The sequence below is a fragment of the Nymphalis io genome, chromosome 14, assembly GCF_905147045.1.
Source record: "Nymphalis io chromosome 14, ilAglIoxx1.1, whole genome shotgun sequence".
Lineage (NCBI taxonomy): Eukaryota > Metazoa > Arthropoda > Insecta > Lepidoptera > Nymphalidae > Nymphalis > Nymphalis io.
In genome coordinates, this window is record NC_065901.1 from 306,159 (window position 1) to 317,104 (window position 10,946).

The window sequence follows — 10,946 nt, forward strand, 5'->3', positions numbered from 1 at the left end:
GATGAAATTTCGTTGGCTTTCCTGATTTCGGACTCGGTGACCAATCTCAAGAGAGATGTCAAGAGAGAACTGCGCAGGACATATTATAGTGTACAAGTGTAACCCAGATCTACCTATATCTAGACAATTGACAAGACACTCGACTAAATTTATATTCATCAGCGGGCAGTAGAGCAGCGATTCGGAATAAGCTTCAAACCTTTTGCTAAATATGAGAAACCTATGCTCAGCCGTGAGAGATGTATGTCTGTCTTACAACAACACGTTAAAGTGAAACCCAAGTTAAAGTAAAGCGCTTCCCCTTAACGGTGTATTTTGTTTTAAGTGGTTGGTGTTCGTATTTCGCTTTTATACGTAGATATAGAATGGCCGTGATTGAAAAGTTCATTTTTCATACAACATTATAAAGGCTTGTCTCTAGTTCGGTTTAACAGTTGAAATGAAAGCGGTTTTAAAAAAAATGCAAGATAAATTTTCGGCTTTAAAGCCTTATCTACCATACGGCGTGATTGAGTCATGGGATGACTTGAATCCCCGCTTATATCATGACGTCCATATTTACTGGCTTAAGTTTTATGGCATGTGGTATCATAGTTTTAGGCCTTGTAGTTTCAGCTTCTGGTGTCATCTAGTCTATACAATAATCGTGCTGTGGCTCGTATGCTTCTTACCTTGTATTGGAGAAATTGTTTACTTGCTCAGAAGACAGGAAAACATTGGCGATATTGCAGAAGGGTATACAAAATACTTAATTACTTTAATTACTTTTTCTTAATTTTAACTTAAATCTTTGCATTCTTATCTATTGTAGTTTAAGCAAAATGTAAAAGTATAATTTCTGCCCTTTTTTACAGATTATACTTGTTCCTAAGTGAAATGTACACGTATTTCAAAATAGCAGTATTTTGGCTAAATAAGAGAAAAATTTTAAGTCTTTTGAAATTCCTACATTGCGATGAATTCAAGCCGGAAGAGAGTGAACACAGAGAGATTTTGAGGAAAAGCATTAAAACAGCGCGTTTCGTAATGACGTACTATTCTACAATGTGTGTCGGGGCGGTTTCTGGTAAACGGGCACTTTGTTTTTTGTATAGTTTTACGAGTAAGAGCTACCGCGGGCTCGCTCGTATATTTAATAATTTGTAATATTAAAGTCCACATACTCACATCACATTCAGTTGAATCTATTTTAGAAGGATGTTTATTTTTACATATATGTGTGTGTATGTATACATTAATGAATACATAAGGTTAGTTTGATTAAATTCTATCCGTTTAAAAATGCTTCAAAAGTAGTTTAATATACTTTACTTCAAGCGGTAAACGAGAGTTTGTTACATGGACAGGCCAAATGGCACTCACACCAAATTTTCCAACGTTAAAATTGAATAACTTTTTAATCATTTGAAAGCGAAAAAAATATGTATTTTATGAGAATGTCATATAAGCCGTTTTGTTTTCGGTAGAATAGTAAGAGCCAACCCACCTCAATCCGTAAGTGTCGCATCAACAATTAACTGTTAAATAAACGAACGGTGACGGTAAACTAGACCACCAGCCAAAATATTTTCACAGAGGATTTGCATTAGGTAAACAGCCGTTAAAAACTACCAAATATTTTTGAAGCAGGACACACACGCCAACCCCAAATAAATGGGATGAGAGCAACTTTGTATGATTTATTATATAATCAATAAACAGGCTATTTAATTATTCAGAAGTTTGTTTGAATGCATTAATTTCTGAACGAAGGCAAATAAATAAACTTCCGCTTCATAATAAAAACATTGAAATTATGGAAAATTGGTACTCATCTCGCAGTACTAAAGTTGAATAAAAAAATATCAACATTTCAAAGTTAAATTAAGCGAATTCTTTGTCGAGGCCATTGGAAGTTCTTCCAATCTTGAACATTCACTTTGGACGAGCAAATCTAAAAGTATCCTTTAAAAATACTTGATGCAATTGATACTCACAGTAACAAACTATAACCGGGCATTCAATCTGAACTGAAATGCATAACCATATTAACGAGCTGTATGCTGAGTTCAACCATTTTTTTTTAAAATGACTAACTTATAATAGTTGAGTTTTATTTTCTTGAGACAAATTGAAGACTTCCTCATCGAAATTGTCTAAAGTCGTTGTTTGGAATATTCAGGTAAAATAATAAATACGATTTTAATTCGTTTGAGACATGTAATGTACGAGAACAATGTGATATAACAAAAAGAAAGAAGAAGAGACAATAGAAGTAAAAAAGAATTAACTAATTAATTTGAAAATTATAATTTTTTCATAAATATAATTCAAACTCTTTAGACGTTTATAATATAAAATATATTTGTTTATAATATATTTAAATATTATTGTATATAATAAATTTAATATTATATATAATAATTAAATATTATTGTATATTTGTATATAATATATTTAAATATAATAATTATTTATTGTAAAGGGCTTTACATACTTATTTATATATACGTATTTTAGCTAAACAGTGGTCAAGCTTAAAGACTAGTCAAGTACGCAGGATATATCTTAGAGTACAAATATGTGCACAAACATCGGAGCAATATGTAACCCTCAGTAGAAATATGTAACAGTCAAATGAAATAGGAACCCGACCAAAGATATCCGAGCCAAGAAGTTGTTTTTAAATACACCAACGCTCTTCAGCCGTCGGAGCGTTGTGACGACCCTTCAAGAGCCGGAGTGGGTACTGCTGGTTTTTAACGGGTATCCGGTGCACTCGGCGTCGGCGTCCCTCGTATCCTCCCCACTTCTTGAAGGAAACGCGTAAATGAGTTATTTCTGCAAGATCCAAAAAAAAAGATACACTATATGTACATTGTCCACAAAAAACAAGAACATAGTTTCAAGGAATACAAAATAATAAACGTCACATATCTTTAGAAGGTAACACGAATTACATGAAAAATGAATTAATAAATAAGATATGTGGCCGTCAGGAAACGCCGTGCAGATATGAAATATCAAAATCGATGGTTGTTTAAATAATTTATAATTCAAGAAAACTAATATATATTATTAATAAAATTAATATATTTTTCAATTTATTATAACTTATAACGAAGAAGTATATAAAAATGTCCTCCAGACCGATTTCGGCTACGGCGGCCAATCTCAAGAGAGATTAGCCAACTACGCAGGAGATATTATAGAGCACAAGTGTGTGCGCAAACACAGGTGCACTCTTATTCCCTAACTCCCATAATCCAAATATGGGCGTTGGTGACCACTTACTATCAGGTGGCCCATTTGCTCGTCCGCCTACCTATACTATAAACAAAAATTACCATCGCGACATACGAGTCGGTTTTATCTCTTAAGTTACGCAAATAAATGTTTCACGTTAATTAAAACATAATATATACATTTACCATGAACGTTTAAATAAACATACACCATGTAACAGTTAAAACTCTTCCCAATCAATATTACTTTCGACTGGCAACACCATCAAAAATATTATGGTTGATGATATATTCCTGAAATCAAAGTATACTTTATTCAAGTAGTTTCTGAGGAGCACTTGAATCGTTACACAATGAATGAATGAGTGGATGTTAATGTACTAGCATTCTATAAAAATAAACTCTCTCTCAAATAAAATTAAATAGTTAACTGCAAACATTTATATTTATTTGTTTTCGGAAATCGCGAATAATAACTACACATGTTTTTATTATCATCAATATAAGTCATAGCTACTGTGACAATTTAAACAAAGGTAGGATAGAGAGAGTAGGGTTAATATATTCGTAGGTACCTTTAAATATCGACTATTCGTGCCGTTTCAGACCACTCGTAGGCGGCTAAAGGTTAATAAATTACACTTTTTTCAGTTGGAATTGTCATGCCGTTCACCGAAAACTTCGAAATACTACCAACAAATGTGGAATATCCATATGTTGATGTTTACAAATCTCCCATGTATGGTATAATTTATCTTCATCATGTGCGTACCACCCACCGTTATGATAAGATCGCTAAATATATTTTGTTAATTTTTTCTTAATATATATTTTATGATTCCAGATATATTACAAGCCCGCCACTTGTATCATTGACGGCGTGATGGACACAATTCTAGCTGCCTTTGTGGCATCCGCTAGTCAGACAAATGCCATTTTATTTTATTTTATTAAAACTTTTAATGATTAGTTAATTTTAAATTTTATCTTTTCCTGTTGTTCCAGTCGGTCAAATTGAAATCTTAACATTCAATCTTCGAAATTTCGAAGTTTTAGCTGATCGCAAATATAAAAGAGATATTAGAAAGAATCGGGAATCACGTGGTAGAAACTATTACATACAAAGCGTTTTAAAGAAAAGCATTATTCATCATAACGCAATCATACGGTGGGTGACTACAGTTTATTGGCGTTACTCCAATAAATCGTTCCTTTATTGTTATTGATTCCTTAGATACGTGTCAATGATCGAGAGCTCGTTCAGCTTAGCTTCTGCGCTGCAATTCATGCTGAGCGTCATGGTACTCTGCTTAGTAGGATTACAATTTTTATCGGTAAGCATTTTGTATAGAATAAAGATATTCTTCACTAGTCACATAAAATACTTCTTTCTTAACAACCTTCTACAGGTTTAGACCCTATTCCGCGTACACGTGATGCAGAATTTTATACATGCTGGATTTTTCGCAACCTATTTATTTACTATCACTCACAAGATTATATACATTTCATCAAATGGCTTGTTCACATAAAAAAGATAAATATAGATTTATAATTTTCTAGATCGAAAATCCTAGGAGTCACCTTATGCAAATCGTATGGATGGCCATTTACTTGACTTGTATGTTGATTGAAGTTTTCATACTATGTTGGTTCGGCAACGAGTTAATATTAAAGGTAATCCGTCTCTTCTATTCATCGCTGTAAAACGTATTTTATTTTCGACGTTACCTGGCGGACTATATATTACAAAATGTCATGTATGTGAAATATCACGGAGCGACGATAAAACATATACTAAAACTTTCACCTGAAATATCTGTAACGTATTCGGAGATTCGTTTTAAGCATATATTTATAGCCTAGTCAAATAGGTTGAATTTATTAATAAGAACGACATATTTTCTGGTGTGAAAATATTTTAAATATCGACGAAATTACTCTTCCATTAGCATAATGTTAAAATTTGTTAATATTCGTGTGTTAATTGATAAATTAACAATATTGAGCTTTTTCTGTTATTGTATTTGCACATTATGTAATTAAATCAATAATCAATAATTATTGCAATCAAAGCCCACGAAACCTTACTCCACTTAATAATCGGATCATCATATATTTTTTTTTATATGCCCCGGGATGGCAAATGACTCTACTCCACCTGATGGTAAGTGGTAGTAGAGTCCAAACGCGACGACGGCCAGTACAGTCGGGAAGAATGTTCTGTACTAGCCGTCCCCGCCTTGCCGGCCCGCAAGATGCCTCTTCACGCCTCGTTTGAAGGAACCCATATATATATCATATAGCCGTTGGTAGCGATATAGAACCCAGGTATCGAGAAGATATTAAGATATCACAAAATAAAGCACAGGAAATTAATTCATAAAATAAATGTGTAATTGTTTAGCTACAACTCTTACTTTAAGAACGTTAGGATCATGACTGGTCTTGTTTTGTATAATATTTTAAACATTGTTTTATTTTTTTTTAAATATTTAATAATCACTAAGGAGACCGGTATATTGAATTTATAACCGCAAAACAGCAATACTTGATATTGTTGTGTTCCGGTTTGAAGGGTGAGTGAGCCAGTGTAATTACAGGCACAAGGGACATAAAATCTTAGTTCCCAAGGTTGGTGGCGCATTGGCTATAAGCGATGGTTGACATTTCTTACAATGCCAATGTCTAAGGGCGTTTGGTGACCACTTACCATCAGGTGGCCCATATGCTCGTCCACCTTCCTATTCTATAAAAAAAATAATTAAAAGTATATTATTATAAAAGTAGTATTAGATAATAGTAGCAGTACATAATTCATCAATCAAGTGAAAATATTTTTATTCAAACAGATCTTTAGAAGTACTTTTGAATTGTCAAGCGCTACCACCGATTCGAAATGTGGATTTTACCGAGAAGACTAGGCAAGAAACTCGGTAGTCACTCTTTTTCTTAGTTCTTACACGAGACCCAGCAATCGTTTAATCCATGTATTCTTGTCAAATATATTTCATCGAAACATAGCAACAGGCTTAGTAATAAGATTATTTTTAATAACTAATTGAAGCCCGCTTAGTGGCAAATCAAGTATAGTCTGCGGAATTTTTATTAACAAACCCTAAAACAGATAAAAGATAAGGTCGTGTTACTTTTGTTTATATATATTGTTATTTAATTTTAATTAGCTGTATTACAGAGTCTTGAGTTACGCCAAGCTGCGTTTGATGGGCCCTGGCTAAAGACAGACCTCAAGACTACAATGTACATTGTGATATTTCTTGAACGTTGTCAACGCCCTCTGCGGGTTACTGCTGGGAAGATTTTTACTTTATCACTGGATACTTATAGTTATGTAAGAATTATTGATGAAATACAAATTTCAAAGTATTTCTGACTAATCATAGACATTTTTAGTTAGGGGGCTTTTTAGAATTATACTAAATAGCCTCCTTACTAACAAACGTTGTATGGTAGGGGTATAGCATACAACTTTGTCTTCTTTTGATGTCAAATTACTAATATAAGCAAGTAAAAAAATATATATATATTTAACTTTTCACACGCTACAAAATAAAATAATGGTTGCTTCCCATGGCGCGTGATATAACGGACGGACGCAAACCAGCCCGTACCAGCGCTTCGTGAAAGTCTGTTGCTTGGCTTCGGGTGCGTAACCTCAAAACTGCGGCGGAATGCAGCCTAAGCTGCTGCAATAGGTTCTCATTCCCTTAACATTTTGGAATGACAACATTACTTCGAATCTTAAGATTGACATTGACTGACAAGTGCCGTTGGAAGAGCCTTGGTGCGGTGCGTGGCTGTCCGTGGTCGTTGGTCGCGTGTGAATAGTCCTTAGAATTTCGCACCGTGGGAAGCCACCATAAGGGCGTATATAATTATAATTGTATCCACTTTGTTGTGTCAACTTAGATAGGCGCTTTACATAGACGCGATCGCTATAACAATTGGTATATACATACACAGGACAATGTATCTCTGGATTTGATTGTACTATATAAGCGCTTGTTTAATACACTTTAACATATTAGTTGTCATTTATCTTTACCTCTTCACTTCAAAGGGTTATAGCGTCAATATAAATATAGAATTATACAAATCAGTCTGGCAGTTCTCGATATAAGAGCGTTCAAAGGTTCAAACTTACTCAACTAGCTTTGTTTTATTGATATATAAATATAGATCAAAGAAAAATGAGTTTATTAATCGTGTATGAAATAATTAAATTTTACGTTGTTATGTTTCAGCTTATCAACTGGTCATATAAGACTTTTGCGGTGATGAGGAATATGAAGAGATAAATTAAATTTCATTAATTTAAACAAATACAAATTTGCATATTAATATTTGTAGTTATTCCGTCAAAATTTACATAGTATATTGATAAATATCATCACTGACATTATAATTTTTAGTAACACTAAATAAATGAGTAAATAAACGAAATTAAAATAAAAGTATTTTCTTTCGACCCTGTCAGTGTCGTGTATTAGACACGTCAAAAAACACTAAGCCGGTAAAAAGTCAAGGTTTTTCTTAAAAATCATTGCAGAGTATACTTGCTAATAACTTTAAAATTATTAATAAATTTAAATCTTATGTCAACAAAAAAACTTCGATAAGTAGGGTATAATATTTAACATATGCCTATATAGATAATAAAAAGCGTGTAAATAATAAGTTAGTATTTGTTGATTTTCAAACAGGATATTCATAAATATAAAGTTGTATTTGACTGAATCTGTAAATAAAGGGATGAAAGAAGTAACTTAATAGAAGTATTACATGACAAATCAAAAGTGCGGTTATAAGTCTAATTGATTAAAGAATTATTTAATTTGATTCTCCTCCTGGCTCAAAATCCAATTCCTTTATTCAATATAAGAACTGTAGGTACACTTACAGTAACAGCCTGTTAATGTCCCACTGCTGGGCTAAGGCTTCCTCTCCCTTTTAAGTAGAAGGTTTGGAGCTTATTCCACCACGCTGCACCAATGTGGTTTGGTAGAATACACATGTGGTAGAATTTCAATGAAATTAGACATATGCAGGTTTCCTCACGATGTTTTCCTTCACCGTCAAGCACGAGATAAATTATAATCACAAATTAAGCACATGAAAATGCAGTGGTGCTTACCCGGGTTTGAACACACGATCATCGGTTAAGATTCACGCGTTCCAACCACGAGGCCAACCCGGCTTTTTACACACTGGTACTTACTTATTAATATTCAAAGTAAAAGCTGGTAACAAACCGACCTTAGAAGAATCGTTGAAAGTAGCTCAGTGTGGTATTTTTTTAAATTAAAGACAATTTTCAATAATAGCAATAACAATAAAGTCAGATGTTTCCTAAAATGTTTACGATGGGAAACTATACGTTCATCATTCTATCATCACATCACTTTGTTATTCTCTATTCCAGATGAATTGGCGTTTGTCTTCTAAGATGATTAAAGAAAAAACTTTTTAAGTTTATACCATATTCGAAATTTATTCGATGACAGTAAGTTTACTCGTTATCCTGATGTTCCAATTCTCAATGTAAAATAAGAAAAATGTAGACCTTTATTTGCATGCAGCACATTGATTGTAAAATATCAGAGCACTTGGCGAGAGGCCAGCTGACGTTTACTGACCGCATTACCAACCAAGTGGTTAAGGATCGTTGCTTAACTGTACATCAATTCTTGGAACATTTGTCATTCCAAAAGCGTGAGAAAAAACCTACGGACAATTGTTAATTCAGTAACAGCCTGTAAATGTCCCACTGCTAGGCTAAGGCCTCTTCTCCTTTTTTGAGGAGAAGGTTTTGGAGCTTATTCCACCACGCTGCTCCAGTGCGGGTTGGTGGAATACACATGTGGCAGAATTTCGATGAAATTAGACACATGCAGGTTTCCTCACGATGTTTTCCTTCACCGAAAAGCACGAGATGAATTATAAACAGAAATTAAGCACATGTAAATTCAGAGGTGCTTGCCCGGGTTTGAACCCACGTTCATCGGTTAAGATTCACGCGTTCTTACCACTGGGCCATCTCAATTGTTAATAGCATATTGAAAAACATCTTTGAACATCTTAAAGCCGTAAGAGAGACAACAGGACCCATTAAGATTAAAGTACGCGCACATATTAGCTAAAGATTACGGGTTCAAAATCCAACCACCACTGAGTGTTAAAGTACTAGTTGTGGTTCATTATATATATATTTTTATTCATTATATATAATTAGGTTGGTGTCAAAAACATTTTGAGGAAACCATTCCGGAGTGGTATAAAGAGTGAGAATAAGGCAAACGTTCTTCACAAGACGTGGGGTTGGTTTTATTTATGCTATATCTAACATTCCTATTAAAAAAAATTGTGATAAGATAAGTGAAAAGGGCTTCAAAGCAGAACGATTAGCCGAGGTTGAACCGCGAAACCACTAGTTATCATATAAAGTCGTATTTGCCAACAGGCTGCTTGACAACAATAGGCCACCCATGACATTGCAGTATATTGGGTATGGCCTTTTCAATTGAACGTCACCTACATTCACAGCCATTACTGTGATTACGTTCGTTTCAATATCAGGAAACGGTTTTCTCAAACATTCAAAATTGGAACGTTGCCAACTTACATTACTTACAGAAGTATGATTTTACTGGCATCTGTCGCAGAATTAGGCAAAGAAAATCTAGAGTAATAAAATGAAATATATATATATATATATATATCTTGTTATAATAATGTTCTAACTGAAATAGGTATAGGTAAGATTTCGTGCAAGCTCACCTGAGTAGTTAACACCCACTCATAAAATATCGCACCGAATTGAGAGGTGAGTGAACCAGTGTAACTCCAGGCATGAGAGAATTACATCTTAGTTACCAAGTAATTGCAAGTCTATGGACGGTGGTGACCACATACTATTAGGTGGTCCATTTGACACTAGGCCTACGTACTCTATATAAATATAACCCTAGATAACTCTATATAAATATAACTATAGATCACAGATAAAATCCGGAAAAGAATCACTGCCTTTTAACGTTAAGATTGTTTGTGTCAATATTCGGCCACACCTGGATCAAACAACCCGAGCTGAAGCAACGGTAACTCATATTTGAACGCAGGACTTCAGAATATGCAACTTTAAAATAACTTTTTAACATAATACAACCGAAGTGGGTTGCACCGATCTAGGCGGGCTTACTTAAAGCTGTTGATGAAAAAGTGTTACGTAATTATTATAGTCCAAATTAAAATCCATATACACAAGAAAGCAGCAGAAACGTGTGTCTAGTGAAAATAAATTTATCAAAAAATGAGTGTGGACAATAAAAAGCATTTTCGTGTTACAAAACCAATTTTCACGCGGAGAAAGTAGCAGGCACCAGCTAGTCCTTACATAAAATAATTAAAAAATAAACGTCATCCATGAAAAGCGAAAATAAACTACCTCATACTTTTGGGCGAAATTGTCCGAAATTATATTATTGTAACGTAGAGTGCAATTTTTCATTTATTTTTCTTTTAACACACCACCATTTGTGTCTTTAAATGTTTATATATTATTTTATATATTTATTAATTATGAGTCGCATTTCTATTTGAAGTTAATCATAGTTAATTGTATACTGTGCTTCCTTTTACTTTTTAATAGTGGTTGACTGCAAGAGGCTAGCTATATTTTTATTATTATTTTTTTTAAAGCTT

The 10,946-nt window shown here is 33.7% G+C and overlaps 1 protein-coding gene across 1 annotated transcript; it reads left to right on the plus strand.

The window, feature by feature from the left end:
- Positions 1-439: 439 nt before the first annotated feature.
- On the plus strand, positions 440-7,543 carry LOC126773133 (odorant receptor 46a-like). Its single transcript, XM_050493758.1, has 9 exons — positions 440-735; positions 855-1,066; positions 3,876-3,988; positions 4,069-4,144; positions 4,230-4,392; positions 4,459-4,558; positions 4,788-4,901; positions 6,421-6,576; positions 7,490-7,543. The coding sequence occupies exons 1-9, from the start codon at positions 440-442 to the stop codon at positions 7,541-7,543; spliced, it is 1,284 nt and encodes a 427-aa protein (XP_050349715.1).
- Positions 7,544-10,946: the final 3,403 nt, after the last annotated feature.